Genomic DNA, 13186 nt, shown 5'->3' with positions numbered 1-13186 from the left:
TCCTTTTTCAGATTTAATACTCTTGCCTGATTTGTCACCAAAGAAAAATATTCACTTGCCCATGCAAGAAGTCAGAAATCACAAAATATATGAGAAATCATCATCTGGGCATGATAACAAGCAATGCCCAAAAACACATCTTATAAGTATAAAAGAAAGGAAAAAACAACCCCCCCAAAAACAGACTTGAAAAATTTACACAGATATCAACACACACTGTTGGAGAGAGATCAAACCCATTATATCGAAGATTAACAAACTCAAGGCTTGTTAGAAGCATTCCTCCACAGGGAGACAAAAACCTAGACTGGCCAGTTTTTCTGGAAAATCATCCGCTTTTCCGGAAAAAACTTGCCATCTGTGCTGTCTACATTGACCGCTTGAATTTCTGCAAAATCACTGACTTCCTACTGTAAGAAATCAGTGCTTTTTGCGGAAATACTATGCTGCTCCCGTTCGGGCAAAAGACCCTTTTGCGCAAAACTTTTGCGCAAAAGGGCCAGTGTAGAAAGCTCAGATTTGTTTTGTGCAAAAAAGCCTCCATCGCGAAAATGGCGATCAGGGCTTTTTTGTGCAAAAGCACGTCTAGATTGGCATGGTCATTTTTTGCGGAAAAGTGCTTTTGCGGAAAAGCGTCCGTGCCAATCTAGATGCTCTTTTCCGAAAATGCTTTTAACGGAAAACTTTTCTATTAAAAGCATTTCCGGAAAATTGTGCCAGTCTAGACGTAGCCATTGAGTTTGCCAAGTGTCTACATTGCTGCCTCTATGGCAAGTAAAAGATTTTAACAAACTAGGCAGGTATTTCAGCCACCAAGTAGTAAATGTTCTAGTGAATAAAAAGTGTGAAAGTTTATTTGACCTGACAATTTTCAAGACTGACTGGTGCAGGCTGAAAAGAACACAAACAAAATTGTGTTAATTGATATTGAAATACCAGGAGATAGAAATATAGGAAGGAAGGAAGGAAGGAAGGAAGGAAGGAAGGAAGGAAGGAAGGAGAAGAGAAGAGAAGAGAAGAGAAGAGAAGAGAAGAGAAGAGAAGAGAAGAGAAGAGAAGAGAAGAGAGCTAAGTATGAATAACTCTGATATGAAGTGGAAAGATTATGGAAAACTAGAACAAAGATGATCACCATGATTACTGGAGAACTTGGCACAATCATTAAGGGTTTGATTGAGCAGTGTAAGAACATGCAAGGAATGCAAGACATCACAATCAGTGACAAACCTTCAACAACCTAGGCACTGCAAGAATTCTAATGAACGTCAGAAAACAAAAGCATTTGTGGGACTAAAATGTGAAATTCAGGAAACTTCTGACTCCCCAAACCTGTGGAGTCATTTGTAGTCAGGATTTATTGGTGACTCATGGGAATACATTTTAAACTGTAGTTTTCTCCTTTCTATGCTTAAAGATCTTGTGTGCTGTGAAAGCTGTTTAAAATAAATAATACCCATGATGTAATACTGAGGGATATTACTACTACTACTACTACTACTAAATATTTTTACAGATGCCTAAAGTATCTTTTAGTATATTAGGACGTACCTGCTTGCATCAGTTCTAAATGTAAACCTCATTACATTACAGGAGCAGTTATTAGCTGTCAGAATAACAAATGATAAAGTATAATTGAGGATTCACAATTGTTTTGAAAAAGGATTTGGGACATATTTAATATTTGTCATCCCATTGTTTCTTCTGTGTGTGCACATATATGTGTGTGTGCATATTTAAGTGCACTATAGAGTGCTGTGTATCTCATAAATTTTGTAGGGGATTTTACTTAAAAAACATTAAAAAATACTAGGGCTGAGTTGTGGCATTTAGGCACAGCTCTGCGTTAGATGCACTGTAGAGCCTCACCACCAGGGAAGAGTATCAGAAAACATTCTGCTTCAGAAAAGTACAGTACTTCATAAAACATCTAAGAGGCATAGGGGCTGCTGTTTGGGGCAGCCTTGATATTGGCTGAACAAGGTCGGGGTGAATGTCCTCACTCCTTTCTCTCCCATTGCCAGGTGCTTAGGGCTTGCCATGATTTGACTTTCATCACCACTCTAATAAATTGGGCCAATAGCTAGGGAAGAGAACCACAACTACTCTGTTAGGTGTCTCTGAGCAATGTATTGAAGGTACACAATAATATGGAAAGTCATTTGCTGGATGTGGTCTGCAATCCTGTTAACCAAGGGCATGTCTACACTGGGGAGTTATTTTGAAATAACTCCCCTTATTTCAAAATAACAAGGTGAGCATCCACACTACCAAGCCTGTTATTTTGAAATAAGGGGCTTGTTATTTTGAAATAAATCCTGCTTGTGAGGAGGAATAAACTTACTTTATAAATAGTTATTTCAATAGTTATTATTTCAAAATAAGTTATTTTGAAATAACCTCATAGTGTAGACATAGCCCAAGTGTCCTATTGTTCACTTTATGCTTCTTTCTGGCTTGCCTATACCTGTCAAATGACCTTTAAAAATATTTTGAAATGCAGTTATATTCTGTAACATGACTCTCTCCAAATTCTGGTACCACTTGACAACTTTTATGCCATTCTCATTTGTTCATTTTATAGTTTTTCCCCCCCTGCTATTGATGCAAGCTTGATATGGGATCTGTTAGTCAAGTTGTGTTAATGCATTCATTACCACAAGTAACTAAATATCCTAATCAGTGGAACTCAGTTAACAATTTTGTTCATGATTTAAATTTCAAAATATAATCCAATTTACTTCACCATATTATAGCTCCATTGGGTCTGAAATGCTAAGAAGAATCAAATGGAATAGACATAAGTAGATATGACTAAGGGTATGTCTAGACTGCAGAGCTATTTTGGGATACTGGAAATATCCCAGAATAGCAATGCCACATCTTTAAATGTGCCCACTATTTCCTGAAAATAGCGGGCGTGCTATTCTGGCATCCCTGTAACCCTCATTTCCTGAGGGTTAGGAATTTGTCAGAATAGTGCCTTATTTTGAAATTTGGCTCTGTCTACACAACACCAAATTTCAAAATAAACTCTTTTAACCTAGAGTAGGGTAAATTGCGTAGATTATTCCGACAGAAGGGTGCTGTCTAGACAGAGAAGAGACCTTCTTAGTAAGACTGTAGTATTTTTATAGTTACCTCTCTTATATTAATGTTTTACATTCCTTATTTTAATAATCTCTAATACACAGACTCTCCTAGAATAATGTGTTCCGGTAATTCTGAAGGTCTGGACAGATGCTTAATTGTCAAATTTCTGTTTCCACTGGGATTTGCCAGGAAAGAGGGCTTTATTTTATTTTATTAGGGAAAAAGGTTTGACTATGTGCTACCATGCAAAACAATAAATCCTCTGAAAATTCAAATTCATGGTGTATTCCAAAATGTATGGCTAACTATATGCAACCTCCCCCTATAAAATTTAAGGTGACAGAGTTGTTGAAGCTTGGAATCTATATGGGTAGAAATGACATTGTTCCTATCTTTGGTTCTGCACCCTAAGTTCCACTGTTATCTGAACTAGCTTGCTTATAAGCATACAGGTTATACCTAATTTATTTTAGGGGCCATGCCATGGCCTTTATGCTACACACTATCATAACTAGCTGTGTGAGAAGGCTGATTTAGCAGACTATGCACTGGTGTGGGACTCAAGAAACCCAGGTTCAATTTTTGGGTTTATCACAAACTTTTTGTGTGACCTTGAAAATCACACTGGCTACGTCTACACTGGCCCCTTTTCTGGAAGGGGCATGTAAATTTCACTAGTCGTCATAGGGAAATCCGCGGGGGATTTAAATATCCCCCGCGGCATTTAAATAAAAATGTCCGCCGCTTTTTTCCGGCTTTTAAAAAAGCCGGAAAAGAGCGTCTACACTGGCCCCGATCCTCCAGAAAAAGCGCCCTTTTCCGGAGGCTCTTATTCCTACTTTGAAGTAAGAATAAGAGCCTCCGGAAAAGGGCACTTTTTCCGGAGGATCGGGGCCAGTGTAGACGCTCTTTTCCGGCTTTTTTAAAAGCCGGAAAAAAGCGGCGGACATTTTTATTTAAATGCCGCGGGGGATATTTAAATCCCCCGCGGATTTCCCTACGACGACTAGTGAAATTTACATGCCCCTTCCGGAAAAGGGGCCAGTGTAGACGTAGCCACTGTGTTTAGGGCCAGATTTATAAAGGTATGTAGGTGTTTACGGCATCTTTCTGGCCACTAACTCCCTTAAAAGCTTTTAAAATTGCTTACCTAAATAGTTCTACAGATTAAGTTTGCTCTTGCACTATTGCAATTTTGTTCCCAGTTTTAGTTTAATAATCTAATCTTTCCATTCCTTTAAATTAAACAAGAGTTAATGTTTGTTAGAAATTCTTTTGAAGATAAACAATTTAGTTCCCTAGAGTACCAGTGTTACTTAGCAGTTAGAATGTGAGTTCTGTCCCCAGTTCTGCTTTTTGTTAGCTTAACAAGCTTGGGCAAGTCACATATCTTCTCTATGACTCTATTCAGATTTTTGTAAAACAGGTATAATAATTAAATGCTTCACAATGGTGTTGGGAGTCTCCATTAAAGTTTGTAAAGCCCTTGAAAATGCTCAGATGAAATGTGTTGTATAAGTTACTGAAATATGGCCCATGGTAAGAACCTTGATGTAGTATCTTGAATTGGAGAGTGCAGTAAGTATATAACTGAGATATTTAAAAATGAGATTTGCATTCCACACAGTATGACCAGATAAGAACTTTGTTGTAAGAATGCAGATAAAATTTGGTGATGGAGTCAAATAACAGTTGTGGGGAAGACATTATGGTGATTTCACTATGTCTGTCTCTTTGTCATTCTGTTTTTATAGTATCGTTCAGGACGAGATCCTCAACGAGGCTCAGACAATGTTTCCAATAAGTCTTCAGACAGTGATGTCAGTGATGTGTCAGCTGTATCGAGGACAAGCAGTGCTTCTCGTTTCAGCAGCACAAGTTACATGTCTGTCCAATCAGAACGACTGAGAGGGAACAAGAAAATAAGGTGATTAATGGGGAATGGAGAAGTTAGTCATTTGTATCTATATTTTAATGTGTAAGATAGTTTTCTAGCGAGTGCATGGGAATATTATGCTAAACTTTAACATATATAATATAATGAAAACTAATAGGCTGTGTCTACATTGGCACCCCTTTCCGGAAAAGGGATGCTAATGAGACCAGTCGGAATTGCAAATTCCGCGGGGGATTTAAATATCCCCCGCGGCATTTGCATTTACATGGCTGCCGCTTTTTTCCGGCTCGGGGTTTTGCCAGAGAAAAGCGCCAGTCTAGACGCGATTTTCCGGAAAATAAGCCCTTTTCTGAAAGATCCCTTATTCCTACTTTCAAGTAAGGGATGTTCTGGAAAAGGGCTTATTTGCATCCCTTTTCCGGAAAGGGGTGCCAATGTAGACACAGCAATAGAGTTTTCCAAAATACAAGTTTTAGTTTATTGGGTTTCTAACACTCTTAATTCCCTATGCTAATATTTTTTGTAAGTCAACAGAGAGATTTTATTATGTGCAAACTTTAGAATCTTGAAATGAGTCCTGCTAGCAGAAGGTATTTGTTACACTTAGTTCTGCATCTTTTTTGGGGGTGGAGGAAGACTCTTGAACAATACTGAACACTGTTTAAGGGATAATTTTATTTACAAAATACTCACCGGTAATCATAGAGATGTTACAACGTACTTTATAAACTGGAGCTAAGACAATCCTGCTGTATCTCTATGACTGAATTGCCCGACTTTTAAAGTCTCACGTAAAGTGTTTATATACATGCACACATACCAAACTCTGCTCTAAATATATTGCTGCGCAACTCCAAGGGTATGTCTACACTACAAAGTTAATTCGAACTAACAGACATTAGTTTCGAATTAACTTTGATAGGCGCTACACATACAAACCGCTAGTTCGAACTTAATTCGAACTAGCGGAGCGCTTAATTCGAACTAGGTAAACCTCATTCCATGAGGACTAACGCCTAGTTCGAATTAAGTAGTTCGAATTAAGGGCTGTGTAGCCACTTAATTCGAACTAGTGGGAGGCTAGCCCTCCCCAGCTTTCCCTGGTGGCCACTCTGGGCACCACCAGGGAAACTCTTCTGCCCCCCTTCCGGCCCCGGAGCCCTTAAAGGGGCACGGGCTGGCTACGGTGCCCATGCCACGTGCAAGCCTGCCAGCACCTAGCCAGCAGACCCTGCACCTGGCATGGCTCGAGCCAGCCACCCACTGCCACCCAGCCCTCCGCCTCTTCCCGGGACCAGGCTGGCAGCTCCCAGGAGCCTGCCCAGGTCCGCAAGAGGCGGGTGCCCACCTGGTCTAGTGCGGACATCGTGGACCTCATCCACGACCTCCGCACTAGGCACAGGAAAGTGGCCGTCTAGGGCAGGATAGCTGCCAGCCTGGCCACCCAGGAGCAGGTTTGCATGAAAATCAGGGTGGTCCAGTGAGACCCCCCGACCCTGAGCCCTGAGCTTAGAATGGCTGTACTGGGTCAGACCAAAAGTACATCTAACCCAGTAGCCTGTCTGCCGACAGCGGCAAACACTAGGGACCCTGGAGGGGATGGACCGAAACAATGACCAAGCCATTTGTCTCGTGCCATCCATCTCCAGCCTTCCACAAACAGAGGCCAGGGACACCATTTCTACCCCCTTGCTAATACCACTCCATGGACCCAGCCTCCATGAATTTATCTAAATTCTCTTTAAACTCTGTTATAGTTCTAGCCTTCACAGCCTCCTGCAGCAAGGAGATCCACAGGTTGGCTATTTGCTTTGTGAAGAAGAACTTTCTTTTATTAGTTGAAGCCTGCTACCCATTCATTTCATTTGGTGTCCTCTAGTCCTTCTATTATGGGAACTAATGAAGAACTTTTCTTTATGCACCCTCTCCACACCACTCATGCTTTTATAGATCTCTATCATATCCCCCCTCAGTCTCCTCTTTTCTAAGCTGAAAAGTCCCAGTCTCTTTAGCCTCTCTTCATATGGGACCTGTTCCAAACCCCTGATCATTTTAGTTGCCCTCCCCTCTCCCACCCTCTCTCTTCCCCTCTCCCACCTCCTTTTCCCAGTCTCCCCAGAGGTTAACCCCCCCCCCGTTTTGTTCAATAAAGAGAGTTCCTATTTTTGAACACCCGTGTCCTTTATTTTGTATATCAGGAAGGGGGGCTAGGGAGGCGTAAGTGGAAGGAGGTGAGGAAGGAATGGGGAACGAGCCCCCAATGGGGAGGACTGGGGTGGCTCTGCGGGCTCCTCGGGGTGGAAGCTCTCCTGTAGCCCCCCGATTCACCCCCCCGGATGGCAGCCTGCTGCAAGTGTAGCTGGGCTGATGGCCGAGTGCTGTGATGTGCCAAGTGTGGGCACTCAGGGCACTCCAAGCCAGGACTGCTTTGCTGTCCTCCATCAAGTTAGACAAGTGAGCGGAGAACCCCTGAGAACTGTCTGTCCGGGGTGGGGGTCGGGTCCCTTTAAGCACAGCCCTCGGCTAGCCTGAGACAGCAGCTCCACGCTCTAAGTCCTAACCTGATGCCCTGCCGGTACTGCTTCCGGCCAGCCTTAACCTCAGTTCAGGGTCCACTCAATGTGGACATGCTAGTTCGAATTAGCATTTTGCTAATTCGAACTAGTTTTTAGGTCTCCATGCACTAGTTCGAATTAACTAATTCGAATTAAGTTAGTTCGAATTAGTGCTGTAGTGTAGACATACCCTAACTGTCTAGTCTTCAACAGGAGTTGCACAGTGTATCTGAAAGAAGAAATGGGCTCAACTTTCATTACTTAAACACTGCAAACATCAACCAAATGCAGTAGGAGTTTGGGCATACAAGGAACTGGGCCCTACATAATAAGTTAGTAGACAGGTGTATTCGGCAATAGTATTCCTATTTCTGGGAAATTTCCTCTCACAAGAGAAATGCTGTTTTCTGATTGCATTTTAATCTTTGTCTAGCTTGTGTTAGAAGATGGTAAGCATGCTTTTACCTCTCACTACATTTTGTTTTCTGATTTTTTCTTTGACTTTGTTGTGTATGTTTACACTGCATGAATGCTTCTTCTCAACAACCCTAACTTTACTTTGTTTTCTTTTTTGTTTGCATGCCTTCCTCAATTTGTGTTGACTTCAGGTCAAGGGATTTAGAGGGGGGGGCAAAGGGAGAGCAGGAAGGGGATGAACATGAGGAGATATTTCCTGAGGAGGAGGAGCAGGAGCTTGAGGAAAAAGTGAAGAAAGAACAAGTTAATGAAAAGGGGGAAGGGCAAGAGGTGACAGAAGACTGTGATAAGGAGGAAAGCAAAGAATCAGGAGATAATGGAAAGACACAAGATGATCAAACCGAGGAAGGGAAAGAGAAAAAACAGAGGGAAAAAGAGGATTTGCAAAGGCAATTCTCACAAGATGATGTCAGGTAAAATATATTTCTGTTTGTAGATAGTTCCCTTCAGTCCTGTCGTACTTTTACCCATGTCTGGACCCTTTTTGTTTTCTCTTTTATATTTTATTTGCCATATTTTCTTGTTTATGTTCCCTGTGGCCCCCTTCACCTTCAACCATAATTCTTTAATAGTGAACAAATATATCTCTTGACTTTAATGGAATGGTTCTGCAGCAAGAATAACTAAATACCTTTATTAGACTGCTTAGGATGCAGGCAGTCACAGTCTTTTGTTCCTTTTGAACTGGTTTATTGTTTACATTTGACTGTGTGACATAGGGCTGGGGAGCCAACAAGAGAGCGTTATAGTAGAATCACAGAGTTACAAACACCAAAGTTACAAATTGACTAGTTAACCACACACCCCCATTTGGAACTAGAAGTACACAATCAGGTAGAAGCAGAGACCAAAAAAAAAAAAAAAAAACCCAAAACAAAACAGTGCACTACTGTGTTAACTGCAAACTACTAAAAAAGGGGAAGTTTAAAAAAATGACTAGGAAGAAGACTGTTTCTGTGCTTGTTTCAGTTAATTTAACATGGTTAAAAACAACATTTTTCTTCTGCATAGTAGTTTCAAAGCTCTATTAAGTCAGTGTTCAGTAGTAAATTTATGAAAAAACAATCATAACACTTTTTTCTAAATTATGAACATTTCAGAGTTACACGCAACCTCCGTTCCTGTGTTGTTTGTGACTCTGAAGTTCTACAATATTTAGGTCTCCTAGAACCATCTGTTTGGACACTGGGATGAAATTTAATTTAATGAGGTTGGAAGTCTGAAGGTGCTAGAAGGGTAATTAACCTATTATCTGAGGAACCGTAAAAACGCATAAGAGGCAGTGCTGGGTATAGGAATAGGGCTAACTGAGTCCAAATTCAGAGATCTTAAGGAAGGGAGACATTTTCTCTTCTTGGGCCCTAGGAAGAGGGCAGACAATACAAGGGACACTGTAAATAGTACTTCTACATAGAACTTTAAAAGGGATGTAGAGGGAAATTAAATAAACTGCATAGCATGGCTAATCAGACTTCTAATCAGTGAAGTCTCAGAAGTTTCTGTGGGGCAAGAAGGCAGGAGGAGAGCATGCCCTGCTACATAATAATAATAGTGATTTTAAGTTTCCTTTTTCATAATCCTACCTTGAATTACTATTTCAGGGAACTTATATTAAAAGACTGTGATGCTATAGCTGTAGAGCTTTTAAAAATGGAAGCTGGAATTTTATTGTAATGTAAACACTTACCTGTACTGAAATTACTATTGAGTAAGATGGCAAATGTGTGTATGGATCTCTTGAGGACAGAAATAATCAAAAATGGTTCTTTCACCCATTTACATAAATGGTTTGGTGTGGTGTGAGGCAGTAGAGCATTGTGGATTTCTCCTGCAGTAGTAAGCCTAAAACATTTTTAGGTGCCTGTGGCCAAGTATCCTATACATTTGCTGTCCCCTGCTGGAGATCCTGCTATCTTGGTGTGCCATGTCCTAGAACCTAGGAAAAGAAAGATTGAAGAGTTTGGACTTTCAGGAGTTGTCTTGAAAGACCTCCCAGGTAGGGTTGCCAGATGGTTTCAACAAAAATACCGGACACACTTGACATGACAATCTACATTCCATCTGATTTAAAAAATACCGGACATTTATATTGTCTCATTTCTATTTTCTCAATTTGTTTCCCAAATAGAAAGCTATACTGGCCTGTCCGGTTCAAAACTGGACACCTGGCAACCCTACTCCCAGGGTCAGAGGCTAGTGGAATCAGTGAGACTTCATAGAGGGGTAGGGAACTTTTGGGGGCTGTAGGCTGCTGACCTACAGAAAAATCAGTTGGGGGCCACACGCAAGTGAGAAGCAAAAAATAAAACCCACAAAACCCTCACTGATGTGACCCCTGACTGAGAAGAAAGATACTCCCCACATTCCCCTCCTGCACCAGAGCCTCAGAACCTACAGTGCCCAGCCTGGTAGATTTTGTGTGCTCCAGCCCCATGGGGAGATGGCAGGGGAGCTGGCATGCCAGCACAGGTTCCCCAATGCTGGGGGAGGAAGTCCTGAGCCTTAGGGGCTGGATCTAGGTAATCTGGGGGCCACATCTGCCCCCTGGGCCTTAGGTTCCCCACCCCTGCTTTACAGGAGGACTGGAGCAGGCAGAAGCCATAGAAGGCTCTGCAAGCCAGATGAAAAGGGCTGGCTGTTCAGAGTGAAACCAGGAGAGGGGAGGAAAGAAGGATTCTTCCTCTGCCTTAGTCCAAAAACCCAGTCTTGGTCAGTGCCTAATTCTGAGTGCACTTTGCATTTAGGTCAGTGAAAAACTGAGTTAGACATTCATTAAATTATTGAAATTGGAGGATGAACTTCATGCAACACCCACAGACTTAGTCAGGTCTGTGACATTTGCTTTTACCAGTGAAGGTTTTACTTCAACACATTTAGACTTACACTATGTCTACAATTAAATAATCTGCAATTGTGATATTTAATATACATTTATTATATTTGCTATGTTTTCCACTTAGTTTGTAATGGGAGAATGCAATATTCCTTATCTGATTTACTCATTACAAAAACATTTGGATTTTTTTATTAGAATGTTTCAGCCTCTCTTTTTGACACACACAAAAAACCATAATCACTTTTTTTTAATGCAGAACAAGGTATCTGGTCTGCCAAGCCACTGGTTCTGGCCTCTGGGAGCCTCAGCCAGGTTTCCTTCCTGCCCTGCCCCTACACACTGCTCAGAGCAAAAAACTCTCTGAATGCTGCAAGTCTGCTGGGAGGGGGGGGCAGAGGTTTCATGTGCTGCTCCTGCCCCAGCAGCACAATAGTTTGCCCTCTCCCTGTGGGATCACAGCATTTAGATCCACACATGTCTCCAGCAACCTGTGTGGAGGCATGGAAGGCAGGGACCCTGACTGAGAAACTAGCAGGGCAGCTGACTGGGAGCCGTCCCATATAAGTGCCTCCTGGCCAGAGCCTACTTCTCCTGCACCCCTGCCCTCTCCCAGACACTGTACACCAATCCCCTGCATTCCTTCTACACCCCTGCCCCAGGTCACAACTCCCTCCCTGTCCTTGCATTCCAATCCCCTACCACTGGTCACTCTCTCCTGAACTTCCCTGCATCCTCTCCTGAATTTCTACCCCAGGTCACAACCCTCTTCAAGACCCTGCACTCCCTTCTGCACCACTCCTCCTAGTCAGAATCCTCTCCTACACCCTTACTCCCTCCCAGACTCCCTCCAAAGTTTTGTTTGGAAAAGCAAACACCTTCCTTGGAGAAAGCAGAGTTTTTCCAGGATACCTTTGGTGTCCTGGAAAATCTCTGCTGTCTAGATGTAGCCTCATAGTGGTCACTGGAGGCAACAAGGCTGCATGGGAGAGCTATACTGCAGAATGACCACTGGGGACAGCCATACTCCCAAGGAAGTGGCCAGTAGGGCTGGGGCTCCACCATCTTTCCTGCCACCAAATTGAGTAAGTTGGGGGCCCCTGTCTGTGAGAGAGCCCCTGCGAGCTCCCTACCACCATGGGAGTGGCCAGGGGAAAGGAGAAAGCCCCTGCTGGCCAGCACCCCATCCTGAGAGAGGTCGGGGGAGGCAGAGAGCCCCTGTGAGTGATCCCACCTTGGGCCGGGGGAGAAAGCCCTCATAGCCCCCCCATATCCCAAGCTGGAGGAGGGGGAAGGGAGAAAGCCCCCACTGGCCTCCAGGGACAAACTAGTGGGCAGGGTGCCTGGTCCCCACTGCCCTGGACTACCCCTGGGGTGAAGCCAGAGGCCACCCACACCCCCTGCCCTGAGTACCCCCTTCTCCCAGTTCCTTGCCCTGTGCTCCTCCTCACTCTCTGCCCTGACTCCCATACCCCCACCCCCTGGCCAAGCCCCCCCCTTACCCCCTCAACTCTCACTCTCGCACCTCCCATCCCGTTGTCTTGAACCCTCTAACTCAGCCCCCCCCGACTCCTGCCCTCTGCCCTCTGCCCTGACTCACCTCCAGCCCTCTGCCCTCAGCCTCCCACATTTTCAGGGTCCTGCCCTGATGCCTATAACCCCCACACCACCAATGCCCTATCCCGACGGACCTGGGCAACACCGGCTATAGTAGTATATATAAAAGAATAAATTGAAGTCACCTATTTATTCACTGATTAATTTCTCTTTAGAGAAAGAGAAAAATATTGCATGTTGAGATCATTCTTTTGAACAAGCATTCTAGTTATGTGCTCAATTGATTTCAGTCAATCTTTGTAAGTTTATTTAAATAAGTCTAATAATTATGATTTAAAGCGCAGCTGTTAAAAGTTTACACCACTTGTATAAATAGGTAAGAATGAGTCAATACAGTATTTTTAGGCCAGATGAGGACTCTGGGATCAAGTCATTATAATTTCACATTGTAATATCTTTCTCTGATGTGAATTGACAGAAGAACACATGTCTTAGCCTGAAGCATAGTTTCCATGGAAATGTTATTTTCTGCATCATAGTTGTCCGAAAAAAGCTGTTATTGTTCAATTTCTTCAGCAAATCAATGGAATGAAAGCATCTTTGAACAGAAAACATTTATTAAGATTTAAATTCCTGTCTTAGTTGTAAAATGGTGTGTAAGAAAAACTTGATGGGTCTGCTGACCTCATAAGAGACAACTATAATGACATTTCTTTCTGCAACAAGAAATAATTTCCCCTGAAAAATTCATAGTACATTAGTTCATTGTCAGACCCA

General features: G+C 42.7%; 1 protein-coding gene across 2 annotated transcripts in view; it reads left to right on the top strand.

Moving 5' to 3' along the window:
* RIMS2 (regulating synaptic membrane exocytosis 2) overlaps window positions 1-13186 on the top strand; it is a 510981-nt gene that overhangs the window by 382172 nt on the left and 115623 nt on the right. The window contains exons 23-25 of one of the 2 annotated variants that reach the window (XM_089776190.1): window positions 4845-5017; window positions 5575-5577; window positions 8151-8432. In XM_089776190.1, coding sequence (XP_089632316.1) covers window positions 4845-5017; window positions 5575-5577; window positions 8151-8432 — 458 coding nt within the window. Of the gene's footprint in view, window positions 1-4829; window positions 5018-5574; window positions 5578-8150; window positions 8433-13186 lie in introns of those variants that run through there. The other variant, XM_089776189.1, reaches the window with a different exon arrangement.

The sequence above is a fragment of the Pelodiscus sinensis genome, chromosome 2 (genome assembly GCF_052426305.1).
Source record: "Pelodiscus sinensis isolate ZL-2025 chromosome 2, ASM5242630v1, whole genome shotgun sequence".
NCBI lineage: Eukaryota > Metazoa > Chordata > Testudines > Trionychidae > Pelodiscus > Pelodiscus sinensis.
This window is presented reverse-complemented; position numbering and strand designations above follow the sequence as displayed.